Source organism: Schistocerca gregaria, chromosome 1, assembly GCF_023897955.1.
Source record: "Schistocerca gregaria isolate iqSchGreg1 chromosome 1, iqSchGreg1.2, whole genome shotgun sequence".
NCBI lineage: Eukaryota > Metazoa > Arthropoda > Insecta > Orthoptera > Acrididae > Schistocerca > Schistocerca gregaria.
The window spans coordinates 300254598-300275702 of record NC_064920.1 but is presented as its reverse complement, the minus strand read 5'-3'; the positions used below and the strand labels follow the sequence as shown (position 1 = coordinate 300275702).

The 21105-nt window shown below is 40.1% G+C and overlaps 1 protein-coding gene across 1 annotated transcript in view; it reads right to left on the bottom strand.

Moving 5' to 3' along the window:
- Positions 1–21105, bottom strand: part of LOC126341885 (regulator of G-protein signaling 11) — a 1532239-nt gene that overhangs the window by 196148 nt on the left and 1314986 nt on the right. Inside the window, exon 5 of the mRNA XM_050001809.1 lies at positions 11797–11847. Coding sequence (XP_049857766.1) covers positions 11797–11847 — 51 coding nt within the window. The remainder of the gene's footprint in view (positions 1–11796; positions 11848–21105) is intronic.

The window sequence follows — 21105 nt, the reverse complement described above, 5'->3', positions numbered from 1 at the left end:
CTGTATAGATGGAGAAGATTTTTGGAGGAATATTTTAAGGCAAGTAACGCACGCGCAAGAATGAAATGTTTGTTTGTCAGAATTAGTACACGAAGGAAATCTTTGTCCCTTAGATAATGAATAATATTCATGATTAATGTTAATTTGATCTCTTTGTTTCGTTATATCACAAATAACGTAACTGGTTTAAATGTCTGTAAGTTCTGTAATGAACGAATTTCGTAATTGTTAGTCTTCTTACGTTGTACAGTGTTTTTTTGATGACAATAAGAGTTTAATTCTTCAAGAACGGTTTTCTTTAAAGTACAACTCTCCTCCATCATTCTTAGTAAAGTTGTAAATATTTTGTCGTGTGTGCATTGCACCTTATGCCACACGTAGCCACAGATCGTTCCTGACAAGCAAAGAAAAATTTATTAGTGGGTAGATTATTTTTCTTTAGCTGCTCCAATTGCTGATTTCACTTTGTTTTCGAGAACATCAGACACAGATTAGCTTGACGAACAAGAAATAAGTTAATTTTCTTTCAAGCCAGATCTCAATTTGCAAACAGCAGGTAGTCAGAATTTTCAGATAGCGTGCTAAGTAAGCAGATTAATTTACATTGAGGAATGAAGGTAACCTTAAACGGTTATTTTCTTTGGAGCTGAGGAGTATTTTATTTTGTGGATATTTCAAGTCAGGCACTGCACTTCAAGTTACCAACTTTCATAACGTACTTCAGTATCGAGTGTCAGTTAAATGGTTTTCACTGAGTACACAATTAGTTTCTGTTGGGAATTCGTTAGATTCATCTTCATAATTTCAAATTCATAAATTCACTAAAATTACAGTTTTCTATCACGACACTATTCACAAGCGCAACACAATGCCAACCAACAGTCATTATTGCTCAGCGGGTAATACGATACTGTATTCCGCTGACTGTAAGACTCACTTTAATTTTTCAGCATTTTTAAAATAACGTTTTTACCTTTTTATTGTTAGACTGCAAAGCCAGACTAAAAAAATATTAGTTTATAAAACAGAACTGACCTTTAAAATTCCTGAAAATCGTCAACTGAGCTTTCTTCTGCTTCTCCTCCTCCTCCTTCCTCGTCGTTGTCATTGTTGTCCTCTTCATATATACTAGTAATCGTCACTGCCATCGAAAGAGTTACTTATGCCTCAATTCTTTAAATATTTAACAATAATGTCTTCTCTCATTCTAAACCACGACTGCTTTATCCACTGACACACTTATTTGATTGTAGATGGTTTGAAGCTCTCTCGGGCGTAAACTCACTTTGTGTTTTATGCATCATCCATTTGTTTCATTCCTCTCTGACATACACTTTAAACAGTTTATTTATCAAGACATCAAGAGGTTGCAATTGTGAAGTAGGTCCTCTCGCAATAACAGCGAGCTCTTTATTTCTTTCTCAATTTCTGTTTCACAGAGTTTTTCGGATGGGTACTAAACTGATCTGGCACAAGAAGAGAACTCTTCTTCAATAAAGCAGCTTTACTTCTCTCCCACACTCTATTAATCTGTGTTTGTTTCAAAAGGTTTTGGCATTGTTCTGCGTTTGAAATTGATCACTGGATTAAGCTTAGTACCGCCAGAATAACATGAAAGGACAACAGTGTATTTTTGTATTAATCCCAGTGCCATTTTGAGTGTGTCCTTGAATACATTTCAATACGTCATCTGGATTTGGCCATTTTACATTCAGTCCTCTACTTGAACATTTAGTCTTCCTCTTTTCTTTTCAGTTCTTATTTACTAGCTCACGAAGCGCGTACGGTTTTTTTATGTTGGTGGAGGGCCGAAACGCCGCTCAGCTGTTCTGTTTCCATATTCTTCTGCATATGCTGTTACTTTAGATTTATAGCCCACATCATATGAATATCTCTTACTGTTTTTCCATTAAGAAACTAGATACTAACAAAAATATTGTACTGTTACCGATGACACAAATCACTTTCTCAATTCATGTTCGCTGGAACCGTGGATTGCAGTGTCCCATCAGAGCCTAGAACAATCCATTGTTGCCAGATAGAGATAGGTTTCCCGCGGCATCGACTTTTATGGCCATTTTTAATATTGGCGGGAAATTTAAATAAAAAACTGGACATTTCCAGTATAAGACGCACCAGAATTTTGGAGGCAACTTTTCGAACAAAATGGTTCAAATGGCTCTGAGCACTATGGGATTTAACATCTGTGGTCATCAATCCCCTAGAACTTAGAACTAATTAAACCTAACTAACCTAAGGACATCAAACACATCCATGCCCGAGGCAGGATTCGAACCTGCGGCCGTAGCAGTCCCGCGGTTCAGGACTGAGCGCCTAGAACCGCGAGACCACCGCGGACGGCTTCGAACAAAAGAAAGCGCCTTATAGTCCGTAAAGTACGGCATCTTAAGGACACGTTACACGAGAAGGAAGTTTTTGAAAACGAATATTAAGTGTTTCATATTTAGACATATTACATAGAAAGCTGACAAGGCGTACCACATTTGGATCGAATATGCACGTCCATCCACCCACTGCTGGTCTCGCTCGCCGACCAGCCTGATTAAGGATTTTGCTCTCTTTTCAACAACTGCTTACACAAATGCCTAGATTGTTCTCCACCTCCACCGCAGAGACAAGACACACATAACGCAGGTTACAGCTTTCACCGTCGAATGATCCTCCTCTGGGTCACTCACATTTGTGGTGGCAGCAGAGGATTTAACATTTATCAAGTTGAGTATCCATCAAGTTGTAAAGCTGTGCAATTTGTGGTCAGCCCTACTGTTGTGGAGGCTTTCGTCGTGGTGGCGTGTTAGGCATCACAATCCACCTGGAGCCAGTACACTCGCTTACTATTGGCTGACGGATGCCGACCATTACAAGGTAGTGACGACTTTTCAGGCCCATGATTGACTGAAAGCTTCGAGAAAGCTGCTCTATTGTCATTGCTGGTCAGAATCGGGTGCGGGCCCTGGTGGCGCACGGTGGAGTTCGATCGCGCATATGACATAACTGTCAAGAAGTAATGCATTATTACAATTGGATGGTGAACGGTCGCACACGTTATGGGCGTAGTCAAGTGCCGTCGCGTATGTTTCATTTATTCAAACTGATAACTGCATTACGAGGGTGTATTTCGTAATGACCGGCAGACCGCTGTCGAGAACGGCCGCGTACTTACCGGCCGAAGCCAGTTCGGTCGCGAGTGTAATTTTTTGTTAATTCGTAGTATGAGCGGTGATGTCCATAACTTGGTTCAATGTTCAGATTATTTGTAATAAAGTACCGTTAAGTGTTATTTGTTTTAGTATTAAGATATTATACAGAACAGTCTCGATCGCATAAAAACACTTAGATTCTTCATAGTGACCGGTTTCGGTCAGGTGTAAGTCAGCATCGGCCCATACTCCACTGATGACGTATAGAGAAGATGGCACAGAGCAGGAACTGTGGACATCAGTGGGTGGTATAAAGATGGTATCTGTTCTTACGCATATGTCCGAAACAGCAGATACCATCTTCATATAGATAAGGCTTACCGGCCAATGATCTTCTTCAGTGCGGATGCACTCACATTGCTCGAACTCTTACGGAAATTGGTAGATTGACTGCCGCGAGTAATTAGTATAGTAGGCGGGGACTAAGTGTAGTGTGTGGACAGTAAGTTAGAAACGGAGCGTGCCAGAGATAATTCCCTGCAGTCACTCTATTTCTGTGTCCTTGATGGCTCACTCGGATAGAGCATCTGACATGTAATCAAGATATCCTGGGTTCGAGTCCCAGTGAGGGCACACATTCTTAACTTTCCCCGTTATTATTTATCAACCCATGTAAGCAGCTAATAGTCTGGATTTCATTGTAATTTCATCAATCGGTGGTATCCGCTGTTCCTGCCCCATGCCAATTTCTCCTCGCGTCAGAGGTAAGCCCTACTGTTGGTGCCGAGTTAGGCATCATAGTCCACCTGGAGCCAGTACAGTCGCTTCCTATTGGCTGACGGAAGCCGACCATTACAAGACAGTGAAGACTTTTCAGGCTCCTGTTGACCAAAAGCTTTGAGAAAGCTAGGCCATTGTCACCAATTATGAATTAAAGTATTTATTATGCGATCACGGCTGTCCTATGAAATATTTTATTACTAATTCATTACGATTACTGTTGTTCTCAATACATTTACAAAGATTATTTTCACAAGTAACAGATTGTATACTCATTCGGTGGTAACAATGTTGTGGCAAAGATTATAGAACGGAATAAAACAAGGCTTCCCCGTAAATTATGCTGAAGTGCTCTTTATTGAGAAGTAGATTCTCATTTTCCTACAATCTTAACAGTTACAGAAATAATTCATAAACGTTACCACGACCGAGCATATTTCATTATCGTGGTTTCCCTTTCATTTATGTTTTTGTTGTCTTTTTTTCAAGTCGCTATCCTTTCCATTCAACTGATCTTTCAAGTCCTTTGTTGTCTCTCACGGACGTACAATGTTATCGTTAACTCTTAAACATTTTGTTTCTTCAGTATCAACATTAACTTTTTCCCTTGGTTTCCCTTGGTGCATTGTCTATGTAAAGATTGTGAACACTCCATGCTGAATTACTGCGTCCCTCTCATGTACTTTGATTCTTGTAGCTACAGTCCGGTTTCTCTACAAGTTGTACGTAACATTTCGCTCCCTTTATTTTACCTCCGATTCTTTCAGAATTTCAGGGTGGACTCAAGTCAACATTGTCAAAAGCTCTCTTTGCATCTACTAATGCTTTTGGTAACTTATTATAAATGACTGAAGCGATTTAAAAAATTCACCGTAGCTCCATTAGCTGTCATATTAAAACAAAACTCAACACTCATATAGAAAAACTCAAAAATTTTGTATTACTGCAGTCAGAATTCAGATTTCCGCCACAAGAACGCTTTGAGCAGCTAGCTAAGATAGGCGCCAAAATTTCCAAAGTGTGACCATCATTAGCGACCCCACCATAGGCGGTACGAAAAATTAAGAAAAAGTCAGTGTAGTAACACATGAAGGAATGGGCACTACGTACTGCCGTCACCTGTTTTGCCGTTTCTGTAGTTTTTCTTGTTGTTAGACATGAAGTTGTGTTATGTGCAGTGTGGTATTGATAGCTACGATGCTACGGCGTAGGTGCAAGTTCATAGGTAGGCACTATGTCACCGATGACAGCGCCCTCTAGCAGGCGCTGTTCAGCTCTACGAGCGCCGCTGCAGATTCTGCCCATTTGATCAAGAGCAGACGGTCGGGACACTTCGCTTCAGTTTCGCTTCGTATATAGACTTTGCACTACTTACGACGGGTCTAAGACTTCGCACCTACGTGCTCATCTGTACGCAAATTTAAGAAAAAGAGTTATAACTTATATGCAGTACCGCCAATTCCTGCTCCTACTCGCTTCCTACATTCGGCTTTCCCTGCAGGTTACAGGAGTAGACCCACATGCCGCCTTCTAGCGGGATACAAAATGCAGCATTTGTAAATATTTCGCTCTCTACATGTTTAAGGGCTGTGTAATGCATTAATGGCATTTGGAACATATTGTTACAGAAATTTATAGTGAGTAAAATTTCGCATTTTAAAAACTATTTGTATAACATATGGTCAGTTAGGCCATACTTCGTCCGTCGTGCACCATCTTTTACCTTAATACAGAAGGGGGTCTTTTACCACCGAACGTGTCATAATTGCAAAAAATGGCTCCAAGCACTATGGGACTTAACATCCGAGGTCATCAGTCCCCTAAACTTAGAACTACTTAAACCTAACTAACCTAAGGACATCACACACATCCAAGCCCGAGGCAAGATTCGAACCTGTGACCGTAGTGGTCGCGGGGTTCCGGACTGTAGCGCCTAGAACAGATAGGCCACAACGGCCGGCCCAGCGTCACCCACAAACAGTATTAACCGTCCCTGAATTGACCGATCACCTGCTACAGGAAAGAATCTCCATCCCAAAAATTGACATGCGGCACCTTTACAGCACAATGCATGTACGTTTGCATGTCTAGTCTCAATATTCTAGTGGCTACACTGGTTATTAAAATACCAGCATTTCCCATTTGCAATGGCTTATCTCGCGCTTCCTATGATTTTGCAATGTTAATCACTCAAATATGTTACCCGGGCAAACACATTCCTGAAATTACTATACACTAATTATTCTTGGATGTTGCGATTTTTTGCGTCATTGTGTATTAATCTTCTATTGCAGGGCTAGACGCGAAAGTCTGAAAAGTGTACCACAGTACAACACTCTCCCCTATTTGCTTATTTGTTCTTTTATTCGTCCTTTAGTAGAAGCCTGATGAAACCTTAGCCGATCAACTATGTGAGCTAATTTATCTACTGATGCATGCTGAAAATAGATGCAAGTCAGATACGAATCAGCTACTAATTATAGTCACCGAGTAGGTATCGATGTTAGCTGTCATTTGCAACTGGTTATCGGCCCGCTTTAAATCGGTGTAGGCAGCACACAGTTATCACAATCGTGGAGCTATTAGAAGTTTCTTTCAGAAAAACCAAAACTAAAGAACTATTAAAGGGATGAAGCTTAAGGTAAGAGTCAAAGAAAGCACGCGTATATGATTGGACAACAAAGTACAGGATGGCGCACGAAATAACAGCCCCGAGTACGAACTACTCGCGTATTATGAGTACGTACGAATTATTTCCCTCACTAACAGATACAACAACAAATAGATACACATGTAATAAATAGATAACAAGGAAATAAGAAATAAGCTGATGCAAAGGTCTATATTCACTGAACTGATCTTGTTTTTTCATTACATTACTTCAGGTGCCGAATATCCTTGTGTTTCAGTGCGCTTTTGTGCGCACCCTAACATGTTAATGTACACTTTCCGCAACTCTATTGCATCCGTTCCCAAAATTTCATTATGAATGTTGTCCTTCAACTCCTCTAACGTTATTGGGTTATCTTTGGACTACCTCACATATAAAAGTCACAGGTGGTTAGGTCCGGCTAATGCTGCGGCCACGATCCTTCGATGACAGCCTTCTTCTATGAATCTTTCGTGAACTCGTCACTCACGTGAACTGTGACAGGTGACAGGTGGTCCCATACTGTTGCAAAAAGCATACGTATGATCATGCGGGGCCCACTGTGCGTAAAATTCATCAAAGATTCGTGTATACACAGCAGTGTTACTATTGTTTCAAAAAATAAGAGAGCCAATTTGCTGGCACAACACGTCACACTCTGATTTTTCCACCGTGAAGAGATTCATCATTAATCGAATAGGGATTGTAATTAGTGTTCTGGGAGTTCACATGTCGTGTCAGATGAAATACGGCGGTGGATCCAACATTCCACTCTCAATCAGTTGACACAGCCACGTACACATGTTATCTTGTAGAGCTTCGTCCCTATATAGTATGTTGACCCGACCTATGTGAAACGTTCACTTGCGACAATTTACGTATCGACTTCTTTGGACTCGGATCATTCGTGCTCGAATGGTGTACGAACGGACGGGGCTCGATTTTTTCTTGCGTTTGCGACTGTCCCTGTCGTACACCACTTTGTCTTCAAATCCTAGTATATCTGTTTTTGGTGGTATTGAAACGCTAGGAAACTTCTTTGCAAAAAAGTCCCGCGTTTCCTTAAATAACTGATAGACACGTACGCCTCCACTATTGCGATTCTTTTTTCAAGATATACTTCACAAATACTAACCAAGACGCAACGGGTGTGATACCGACAGTACAAAACGTTGTAGCAACAGCTTCGAAACAGTAGATGGTAGTTGACGGGCGACAATGAGCAGCCTATTACTCAGGGCCGGCTTTCGTGCACCGTACTGTATTTGAGAATGTGGGTACCCACTTATTGTTTTTAAGCAAAACAGCGTTACATAAATTCGTAGTGAAATGACAAAGACATGGGAAGGCTGAGGAAGGAAACAGATCGTGACCTTTTATAGGAAAAATCTCAGTTTTACATGCAAATCACGTGAGGTGTAGCTCCTCTAAAAGGACATTCAGTTACGCTTATAGTGAACAACATACAGAGGCATGGTTCATAGCAAAGGACACGTACTGAGCTGTTGTTTAGCTAGGTGTGCACAATTCTGAAACATTACAAGTTTAAAACCCTTCTAAGAGAGTTAGAGGCGTTTTCTCAGTAACGTCACATTTTCTTCCCAAAATCAGAAGCGTTTATTTTGGCTTACTCTTGCTCTGTAGAAAACATTTCTGTTTCGTAATATTCCTTCTGTTGACTGTGGTAACTCAGCACACTGGAGGAGCTGGCAGAGAACAACTAGGTGGCCACCGTGATGGCGCTTGTTCGTACTGTAGACATTCAGAGGTAATCTTTTAATGTAACAACTTGTATTAATAATCTAGGAGTTCGGGCTACAAAATTTGAGGTGGACTTAATGTGATACACTGAATCGCCAATGGTCAGATATCTGTAGAAGTCAAATAAATGAAAATTTTAATACTGAGATAAGTATAGAAATTTTTCCATCCGAACGAAACTGTTTATACCTTACATTACGCTCATGTTATGTTTCCCAGCTTGCAAGAATCTATTCTGTTGAGGCATAAAAATTATCGTTTCACCGATTTTCTAATTTTTTTCTAACCTACTGTACGTGTCTGTATTGTTTATTTTCTTGTCTTTGGAAGATTAGGTGCTCCCACTGATTAAACCCTTTTTTATGATTGAAGAAGATAACTGTGCTTTAATTGTATTCTGGAGCTTTGTATTCTATTTACATTAAGTGATTATGTACATCATTGCTGCAATTGTGGAAAGCATTTAGTCTAACAAGGAAATGGAGGCTGTCGTGGGTTGAGCGGAGAATTACTTTTGGCAGAGAGTGAGAGGATTCATCCAACTTGTGTTAGAAAGGTTACTCCAGAGGTTCGCCTGAATTGTTTTATAAACAGAATTACCAGAGCGAGGTGGCGCAGTGGTTAGGACACTGGACTATCATTCGGGAGGATGACAGTTCAAATCCACGTCCGGCCACCCTGATTTAGGTTTCCCGTGATTGCCCTAAATCGCTTCAGGCAAATGCTGGTGCGGCTCCTTTGAAAGAACACGGCCGACATCCTTCCCCATTCTTCCGTAATCCTATGGGATCGATGACCTCGCTGTTTGGTCCGCTCCCCCAAATCAACCAACCAATCAACCAACAAAATTACCTGTGCCTTAAGACTCAGAACGTTTCCCGTGCTGCTTCACCAGAATTAATTACGAACAAATACCTGAGCAGCAATTCAAAGGAATCGCGTTAATGCCTATAAGGTAAATGTAAAACTACGAGTATTTCGCATTTCAGTGCTGTATCAGCTTTAATAGGATTGTTGGCACAGTAGCATGATGAATTAATTAAATTGGCTGCGCTCTGTTCCAGGAGTTTGGTCCCAGAGTTCGCTTGTTATAAGTAAATTTTAATAAGTATCCATACTACGATGTTTATTATTTAAACACAATTCACAGAGTTCACTATAACGACAGCCAATGATAGACATAATTTTGCGGTGCTGCAAACTTACTTTCGGAAACCAATTAAAAAGAAAAAATAAAGAAAAGAAAATAGAACTGCTGTCGTCTCATCGGCCTATTTCAACAGCAGCTCACACTGAAATGCCTTGTGGCATTTCTCTGGAATCTATGTACAGTCATGCTTCTCCCTAGAATTTTAAGGGATGTGAGACCTAAAAATCGAAGTCTATATGTGTACTTCATAATAGAAATAAACATCCAGATGGCTAGCACAACTTTATATTACTTTTAACCCAAAAGGGGTTTACTTTGTATATTAAATTAATCGTACCATATACAAACGTGGTGCAACAAGACCATCTAGAATCAAGGCCAAGCAACCGTACCGTGACGTCAACGGCAAGCAGCGATCGTGATATAAAGCATCAAACGCCAAAAAATTGTGTGGCTTGTAAAACTAGTGAGTTATAAGTTGATCCTTCAATGAGGTAAGTTAACAGGGTAAACAGAAGTAGTTGTTTGCATGAAATGGGACAAAAACAATTAAGAACGCATAGATGTGGTTAATTTGGTGCACGTCATACACAACATGCCTAACCATCTGGAAACGAAGCTACTCCCGTCTTCGAAAAACTGCTTTATTTTCGTGGATACGATCTGTTAGGAACACCTGGAGTTATTTAAAATGTACAGCAGTTGTTTGATAAAACACTCACACATTTCCAAACTACATTTTTGTACAAAAAACACTGAGGCATGCACATCACAGCCGGTTGTATTCACTCAATTTTCTGTACTATTACAACGTCAAGAACAAATTCAGAGCTTATAATTTTGTTTAATGAAACTCCTTTTGAATAGCTCTACACTTTCAACTGATTATCACTCACAATACACACTACGTAATTGATCTCCACAGACAGATTGATATACATAAAAATAATACACTATTATTTCACTATTTTCGCCCAATTCCTCTGTAAATATACTAAATTCATTTTATGTTTCACTTTCTGTAGGTTGTTATATGATATTTTCTTAAATATTCATAATGGCTGGCTACACTAATCTTGATGCTCTCTTGCAGTGTTGCTGCCTCCAACGCGCGCCTTTTTTCTTCTGTTCTCTTTCAGAATGGTTCTGCAGCTGTAGATACATGAATGTTAGAAAAGTAATGACACAGATTTTTATCTTTTTTATTTTTTCAAACGACGGTATTGTCCCCTTCGAAGTAGTTTCCTTCGGCAGCGGTACACCAGCGGAGTCCATGGTTTTAGTATTGGCAGTAGAAGTGATAGTTTCAGTTGGCGTGTTCTTTAACAGGTCGGTCACATTTTTTTTAATGTTCTACAAACCCTCAAAATTATATCCTTTTAAGACATTTTTCAATTTCAGGCGAAGAAAGAAGTCACAATGACTCAGATCGGGTAATTAAGGGAGCTGTGGACCAACAAGAGTGCCATGTGACATGGGCCATTGCGATGATGCATCATCCACTTGTCTGCAGTGTCCGGTCTGACGCGATTCAACCTCTTTCTGAGCCTTTCAAGGATATTTCTGTACCCGTGACTGTGAAATACTGCCTTTGAACTGAATTGCGCCATTGCTGTTTTGTTATACCGCCCTTAGGAAACTTGATACACACGAACCTTCTTTTCTTTTGTGTTGTTTCCATCGCCGGCCGAAGTGGCCGAGTGGTTCTAGGTGCTACAGTCGGGAACCGCGCGACCGCAGTTATTTAGTTGGTAATATCCCGTCAACAAGAGATGGATGAAGTCTATATTAGATTGGAAGCTGATGCTTGTGAGTTGACAGATTCAGGGAATGGCAAAAAAAAGCAAAAAAAAAAGAGACAGAGACTGCTAAGAGTTAGAATTACTGTATATTTAATACGCATCGTTGTCAACAAACGTGAACCCTCTTTTGTGAATGATTCAGAGAAATCTAAATTTGGACACAAAATGTCATCAACATTTGCTCCATATTTAACATACTCGGTATTAATAATTATCATTGCAGGTATTCTGCTGTATATTTCATACCTATGCCGTTCATCGATTATTAGAGATAGAAGAGGAAGTGCACAACGTAACTACCACTCTGCTCTCCACACCGAAGTACACATTCTAATAAGAATTCAAGATGTTACTGTACTGTTCACTTATACATAATGAGACTTTAATATTTCGTTGTTACTTTCGTCTAAAATGGAAATGTCTGCATAGTGTAAGTTCTACGATTAAACTAAGTTTTACGTTTATTTAATATGCCAGTCTGAGAATACTCACCAGATTCTTCTATGTTGAGGCGCTCCATTAGCCATTCAATGAGGTCGTAACCTAAAAAAAAGAAAAACACCTTTAGTGGGAGGTCGAATAAGTTATTTTCAGTAGATAAATATTTGGGACGATCAATTGACACAGATAAACAATGCACTCATAATTAATTGGTGTCTGCAGTAGCAAGCAGTTAAACAACAATATTACATCGTTAGAAGTTCTTATTTGCCATTAGGTATTCTCAAATGAAGTAAAAATTTTGTGTGTATCTACCAATGCAGTGTAAATATTCAACAGCGTATCTGACAAGTACATAAGTTATAAGTGCAAGCTTCATTATTGCAACAATATTAAACCAGTGACAAAATTTGAGCTGTACTGTGGTTACATAAAGTCTTTAAATTAATACTTGAAACATATTATTACTTGAACTCTGTTTGGAATACACTGCTTGCTAGCCACTAAATTCGTTGTATTTATGTTTCTCTCCGTGTCGTATAATCGATACAGCAGCGCAGTCGATGCCATAATTACCAAATGGGAACAATATTGTCACTGAAACAGTTGTGAATAAAAGAAAAATCGTGAAATACTGAAAAAAAAACAGTCCTAAGAAAATAAATGAATAAATAACTTAAAAATCAGATCTCTCTATAATAATAATAGTATAATAACTATTATAATTATTATATGTAACTAGTGCGCAAACGCTGTACTTGTACGATGCTATTTAACAAACATTTAATTATGATGATGTTGTCATATACTGTAATCTTAATTTTTGCCAAATTCTCTTGTGTTTGTAAAGAATATATTTTATCCCAGCAGTTAGTGTACCTACTAAACATTAACCTTTGAAGCGACGAAAATAAATTAGTAATAAATGCACTAACTTAATTTCGAAGTAATTAATAGCTTAGGTAAAACATTTCTACTAAAATTTACGCGAACTCACTAGTGCAATTGTGTATAAATAATTACTGTATATGAAAGTTCATTCAGAGCTGAATTTCCATTTCCTATTCAATCACCCATAAATGTAAATCTTCATTACTAATTTGTGAATATCAAAAGAACAAAAAAGGTACAAATTCAGTTTTGATTATTGTAATTTTATAAAAGGAGCTTGTTGGAAGTCATGCTAGCTTCAGTCTACGGTGAGTTTTGAACGGAGCAATATCTATGTCCGCCAGTACGGTAGTATGTATCGCAATCGATTTAGTATAGATTACAACCGGAAAGTGAAAATCGTTTTACCTAAGTTTTGCGAGCGAGAGATTATTCAACAATTTAGTGACTGTTTAAAACAATTAACAGAACGTGTTATTTTTCTCATTAACTGCATTAAACTTCAGTAATGATAATAAGCAACTGGGACAATGAGACCATGTATTTAATAATGTTGTTTTCAAACGTTATAAGTGCTATGCACATTTCGCTCGTTCTAATATGATTATCTGCTTGAAAAGACAATGTAGTGAGCGATTTATACAGTGACTGTGTTAATGATTTTCTGCCACACTGTGACTGATTACGTTATGATTTGGTTACTGCCCTCGAGTAATATTATAGGACATCAACTGAATGAGGTATGTGATTACTTGTTTTTCTGTGCATAACTGAAGTAAATGAGACTCGAAATGGCCATAAACAGTAGCTTATACAGCATCCACGAGCAATTAAAGTGTGTGAGTTGCAATTTGGGGGTATACTACATTATTGGCTGTAGATTTTTCCCACCACAAATATTTCAGCCAGTTTCGACGGAGGAGCTGTTATTGAGGCTGACTGCACAGGGAGAACAGGTAACTTCATCGGGACCAATTTCCTCCACATGCTCTCCTCCATTCGTTTTTTTCTTCTTTAAGAAAAGAGGCGATGATAACAAAATATTAATTTATGGTATTATACTGCCATCGAAACGTAGAGTAGTTAGATGTAAACACTCATTCCAATGGATCAAGTATCGTTCACTTTCGGAACGTTTAAGTCAGATAAAACCAAGTTGGAGCAATATATGATGTATTTCTACTTCCATAAATTAAGGAAAAATCCAAAAGCTGCAGTATGTGGTGAAACCTAAAGCGTGCACAATGCTACCACACACAAGTCAGCGTCACTCCAACCGGCTTAAGTCACGTGTACACAGCATTCAACCGAATGAGAGTAGCACACAGAGAAAAAGCAGTTGGAAATATTGTCTTGGCCGTATGGTGTCGATGGATCATTTAGCGAAAAAACCACAATTGAAAATTTGGAAGCAAATACAATTCAAGTGAGGTCGGGTTGTTAAATTTTCATCTTTCTCTTATTCGAAGATTATACCTTATCTTTAGTGATAGTTTCAGTATTTAGAAGTTCAGCTAAGGACGCAGTAAGGCATAAAGACACTCCATGGCCAATATTTGCTGCCATTCTCTCTAAGGGAACAACATACTGTTTGAGTAACGTCCAATTTGCAGCACAGTCACTCTGTAATAACTTTTGGCAGTTTAATTCTCAGTTGTGAATCTTTAAATTTTCACGATTTTTCACTACATGAGTTATAGAAGCTGTATTTCCGGCTGTCCTGCGTGGCTGCGAGTCCATGCTTTTTCACGTTAGTTTTGTATTGCTACGAGCGATGATTTCAGATCTATACCTTATGCGATCATCAATTGTAACATTTGAAGTAAATGACTAGTTCAGTCTCCAAAATGTTGTCCAGAACAGCAGAATCGAAAACATGTCTGGACATGAAGTCCAGTGCTCAAAAGTATCCGGATTTCATATTAGGTGCATTGTGTTGCCACCTGCTGCCAGGTACTCCATATCAGCGACTTCAGTAGTCATTAGACACCGTGAGGGAGCACAATTGGGTGCTCCGAGAAACTCACGGACTTCGAACGTGGTCAGGTGATAGGGTATCACTTGTGTCCTTCGTCTGTAAGCGAGATTTCCAGACTCCTAAACATCCCTAGGTCCACTGCTTCCGATGAGGCAGTGAAGTGGAAACGGGAACGGACTCATACAGCACAAAAGCGTACAGGTCGACCTCATCTGTTGACTGACAGAGACCACCGACATTTGAAGAGGGTTGAATGTCCAATAGGCAGGCATCTACCCAGACCATCACACAGGAATTCCAAACTGCATCAGGATTCATTGCAAGTACTATGACAGCTAGGCGGGAGGTGAGAAAACTTGGATTTCATGGTCGGGCGGCTGCTCATAAACCACACATCACGCCCGTAAATGGCAAACGACGCCTCGCTTGCTGTAAGGAGCGTAAACATTGGACGACTGAACAGTGGAAAGCAGTACACAATGTGCCGATCCGATGGCAGGATGTGGGTATGGCGAATGCCTGGTGAACGTCATCTGCCACAGTAAAATTCTGTGGCGGTGGTGTGATGATGTGGTCGTGTTTTTCATGGAGGAGGCTTGGACCCATTGTTGTCTTGTGTGTCACTATCATAGTAGAAGCCTACATTGATGTTTTTAACATCTTCTTGCTTCCGACTGTTGAAGAGCAATTCGGAGATGGCGATTGCATTTTTCAACACGATTGAGCACCTGTTCATAATGCACGGCCTGTGGCAGAGTGGTTACACGACAATAAAATCCTCAAGAAACCTTCCAGCACCTGATTGAACGTTGCCTGCGAGAATGAAAGCTGTCAAGGCTAACGGTGAGCCAACATCATGTTGAATTCCAGCATTACCAATGGAGGGCGCCACAAACTTTTAAGTCATTGTCAGCCAGGTGTCCCGATACTTTTGATCACATAGTGTATATCTTCCATTTGCCATTTAAGTACCAAACATATACTTCTAGTGAAACATTCAGAAGTTTGTTGAAGCGTTACGGACCAAAACTTCTGTTCTGGGAGTTATTGACTCTAACACTAAATTATATATATTTTTTTGCAGATGGCTGTTTTATGTTAGGCACGTAAATTATTGTTAATATATCTTTTGTTGCGGGAGGGGGGGGGGGAGGGGCGAGGGGAGAAGTGGGGAGAGGGGGTAGAGTCTTCAGGCTTTTGACTGATTAGATGCAGCAAACTACGAATTACTGCCTTACGACAGCCTCTTATTATAACGGATTATAAAACTATCTTTCCTATGAACAGGAAAATTTTAAGTTCTTATAACAAAAATTTTGTGATTTTTAAAGAAATCGATGGCATATTAATAGCTTCAAAATATTACATTATTATTGCAGAGTGTCTGTATTATTATACTGATAGTGAAACATTGACGCTATATAGCTGTGAACGTATTGTACAATATTTTATAGAATATTACATACAATGACGGAAAAACATCGCAACACCAAGAAGATGTGCAATGTAAACGAAAGTTGGTAGGCGTGTTTCCACATCTGTAGCGTCAGTCGCATAAAAGTTGCGCTAGTAGCCATACAACGAGAATGCAAATCAGGTTTGCTCGAAATAAACGCTGTAACGATCGTGAGAGTTAGTTACCTTTGAGACTGGACTTGGTGAGTTGATGCTAGTCAGGAATGCCTTTAAGGCGACGAACACGCCATTATCAGCACCTCACTGACTTTTCACGACGTCATGTAATAAGATTACGAGAAGCTGGTTTTTCCTTCTGGAATACTGGAGAAAGACTTGGCAGGACAGTAGCCACTTTAAATGACAGCTGGCAGCGATGGACATGTGGCAGTACGGAGAGGGAAGACAGTCGTGTTCGGCGTATGGCTGTGTCGCATCGTAATGCAGCTGCAGCAGCAATTTGAGCTGTAGTTGGCTGCACAAAGACACAGTGAACTGTTACAAATCGGTTACTCCAATGACAGCCCCGAGCCAGACACCCTGCAGCGTGCATTCCACGACCCCGAACCACTGCCCTCTGCGACTTTAGCGGCGTCAAGCGAGAGCTCATTGGATGACAGGGGGGGGGGGTCTGTTGTGTTTTCAGATGAAAGCTGGTTCTGCTTCGGTGCCAGGGATTGGTTAGGAGGCCAGCTGAAAACCTGCACCCAACCTATCTGCGTGCTAGACACGCTGCACCTACACCTGGAGTTATGGTCTGGGGTGCGATTTAGTACAACAGCAGGAGCAATATCGTGGTTATTCCGCACACCCTGCAGCCAATCGCCATGTTTTGCTCCCATTCATGAACAGTATTCCAGGTGGTTTTTCCAACAGGATAACGCTGCGCACATACCGCTGTTGCAACTCAGAATGCTTTCCGGAGTGTCGACACGTTGCCTTCGTCTGCTCGATTACCAGATGTGTGTCCAATCGAGCACATATGGCACATCATCGGATGACAACTCCAACGTCATCCACAAACAGCATTAAACCGTCACTGTATTGACCGACCAAGTGCAACAGGAATGAAACTGCAGTCCACAAACTGATATCCGGCCACTGTACAACACAATAAATGCACGTTTCCATGCTTGCATTCAACATTCTGGCGGCTACACCGCTTATTAAAGTACCAGCATTTCCCGTTTTCAATGGCTTATCTCACGCTTACATTAACTTGTGATCTTGCAATGTTTAAATGGCTCTTAGCACTATGGGACTTAACATCTGAGGTCTTCAGTACCCTAGAACTTAGAACTACTTAAACCTAACTAACCTACAGCCATGCCCGAGGCAGGATTCGAACCAGCGACCGTTGCAGTCTCGCGGTTCCGGACTGAAGCGCCTAGAACCGCTCGGCCACCACGGCCAGCCTTGCAATGTTGATTACTCAAACATGTTACCTAGACAAATGTATTCCTGAAATTTCATTACTCTACAGTAATTAATTTTTGGCGTTTTTGATTTTCTAAAATCCATGTAGCACGATCTAGATTTCGAAATTAATATTAGTTTGCATGAAAACAGTCTGGATCGGAAGAAACTGAAATACCAGGTCCTGTGTCTTCTGAAACTGAAAAGTACAAACGAGCTCTGCTAATCTAAAGCAGTACTGAATTTTCGCAACAACAGCTTATAGCATTTTGGTAACAGGAAGTTGGAGTGTTAACGCTGCTGTGGCATCCAATATAGCTAATCTGGTATCCAGTCCTATGAGATAACGGAAACTCCAGAGCTACAGAAATCATGTTTCTCGAGGCATACTGAATTGCAATGAGTATAATTATCCTATGTATTCGTTTTTCGGGTCCTGGCTAATGTTGAACCAGTAAAGTAAAATTAGGCAACCATTCGGTAGCAACGACGGCACCCTGCGAAGTACACACTAACATATTCATCTTTACAGTTGCCTCTGCTGTTTTGCTGGAGTAATAAATTAGCTCTTTCCACCGCTGCGACCGAATCTGGCTGCTCTCCGATAAAGCCGCTAGGAAGGGGCAAAGGAGATAAACAGAAATTGCCTGCCGCGGCTAAACTGGTGCGCCGCTAATAGCGATACTCCCAGCAATGGCGGGCAATCTACTCTTGTCCGCGTTTTTTTATTGTGTGTTTCCAGCAGATAGCGATACTTTACTTAACATGAACAAGGTTACTGATGAATATAGCTTTCTGAATGGTGGGGAGGATCACATGTACGGGTGATGACGACCTAATTCTGTTGCCTCGTTCAGAGGGTTTGCTCTTTGCATCATTTTACTTACACATACGACAACGATTTAATAATATTCTAGTTACTCCAAGTAACAGATTAACACTGTATCCATTTTCACTTTGGTAACAATAAATAAAGTGCCGTCTCATATTTCCACTAAGCAGTCAGTTTATATCTTACCTTCTACGCGTCTTTGTTTTTATAATATATTTTATAATAATTAAAACAGTGTCATCACTTGCTTTTCATACCACTGCGCATTTCGATGGTTCACAGCATCATCTTCAGATGGAGGGTTACATTCTTTGTGCTGCTGCAGAACACTAATTCGTTTCCATAGCAGCAGAGCAAGTGAAAAACACACTTTGCTTCGTCATTAGAAGTAAAGCAGAAACAAACAGATGCCTCATACTCCTATACGTTACGATACTATCTGTTACGAGTGTAAGTAGGATGTTTTGGTTTTTTTTATTGATAACGCCGCCGCCACGTAGCGCTCTGTATGAAAATCACTGGCTGTGCCGTGTGCAGTCTGTGGCTGGTTTGCATTGTTGTCTGCCATTGTAGTGTTGGGCAGCGGCAGCTGGATGCTAACAGCGCGTAGCGTTGCGCAGTTGGAGGTGAGCCGCCAGCAGTGGTGGATGTGGAGAGAGAGATGGCGGAGTTTTGAAATTTGTAAGACTGGATGTCATGAACTGATTATATTATGACTATTAAGGTAAATACATTGTTTGTTCTCTATTAAAATCTTTCATTTGCTAACTATGCCTATCAGTAGTTAGTGCCTTCCATAGTTTGAATCTTCTATTTAGCTGGCAGTAGTGGTGCTCGCTGTATTGCAGTAGTTCGAGTAACCAAGATTTTTGTGAGGTAAGTGATATGTGAAACGTATCGGTTAATGTTAGGCAGGGCCATTCTTTTGTAGGGATTTTTGAAAGTCAGATTGCGTTGCGCTAAAAATATTGTGTGTCAGATTAAGCACAATCTTGCACAATTTTTCTAAGGGGACGTTTCATATGGCGACCCTGCCATGATACCTCACTGGAATCTTCTGATTTTTTCTTGTAGTTTGTTTAGTTAGTGTAACCTTTGTTTATTGCTAACGAGTAATTGTAGAGAGAATTTCCTCTGTAGTTGTAGTTTTTCATTGTTGTACAGTAAAACAGTTGTGGCATGCATGTAGGTTTGCACCAAGTATTTCGCAGCTGCACTTGCAATTAACTAGATATTATTTTCAGTGCTATGTTAATGTGTTCTCTTATTTTTGTCTTCAAATTGTGTTTTTCTGTGTTGTTGTGTGAAACATTGTGACAATAATGGCGTGTGAAAAACGTAATACTAGGCTCCAAAGTAAACTGAGAAATGACAGTGAAGACGAAAGCAGTGTGTTAGCGCCACCATGTAATGAATTCACTAATGTTCAAAGTAGTAATTTGGTAATAGTGCATAGGGAAATGGAGTGGACTGCAAATAATGGTGTAGGCAGTGAAACAATTAGTGAACAGGGAAGCATTATCGATCGATCGGTCTGCAACAGCTCGCCTCAGGATTCCGAAATGACAGGACACAATCTTGCAACTACTGTAGATTCAGATTTTGCGGCGTCACCGTTTTCTCAAATAAATCAAGACGCTTTTCTGCTTTTCAAAATGCGAATATTGCCGGTTCAAATGCACTGCCGAAAAGCACTGAGGAACATGTTACAGACACCAGTGCACTGTTATTACAGTTAATGCAACAAATGGGACAAAGGCTACAAAATTAGACACAACGCTTGCACAAAATCAGAAACAAATGGGACAAAATCTTCAAAAGTTAGACACAATGGAACAAAATCTTCAAAAGTTCGACACAATGGAACAACACCGGAGACAAACACAGCAAAAGCTTCAAAAGTTAGACACCACACTTGAACAAACACGTGAAGATTTAACTACTGAATTACATAACATTGAATCGAAGTGCCAAAAAATCTGTAATGAGGTAAAAACACAAATTTGTGAGCATTTTCAACCTATTTTTTCCCGGCATGAAAATGCATTACAGAATCATGAAGCAGCCATAAAAGAACTGCAAACTATTGTTCGTGAAAATCACGACACCCTGCACGACACCCTGGACTCAATTGCATCTACCGATTCGGTTACGCAACTTGCAAGAACTCAGGAAAACTTAAAGGACACAGTAGATTCGATTTCAACACAAATGGACACTCTGAAACTTGGTTCAGAAAAACACACTGAGGAAATGTGTTCACTATCGGAGAAAGTAGCCGAACTTTCAGATCAGTTCACTAACTTATCTACAAAGGTAGATGATGATCTGAATGATACAGAAGAGTGGAGACAAATTAGGAAATTCAAACAATATCAGAATCAAATTAATACACAACACCAAAGAGAAATCTGGGAAGTGCAAGATCAGCTGACACATGTAATACGTATTTCAGAGGACACTCGCGCTCCAACACGGGAAGAGGGACTTAGAAAAACGGAAAAGCAACAAAAAAATAACACAGGGAATTTCGGAAATCATGAAAGAAATTGGCAAGGTGCACCGAATTTTGAGATGGAACCGCCGAAACGATGTAACAGTGACCGACATGCGACTCGCCGACATGATGATTTTGACTATAAGCTGTTCTTTACTACACGTAAATTCAAAACATTTAAGAATTCTGGCAACGACATTCATCCACAAGCGTGGCTCCATCAATTCTCTCATTGTTTTCCTCCCAACTGGTCATTAGAGCACAGATTAGAATTTATGTGTGGCTACTTAG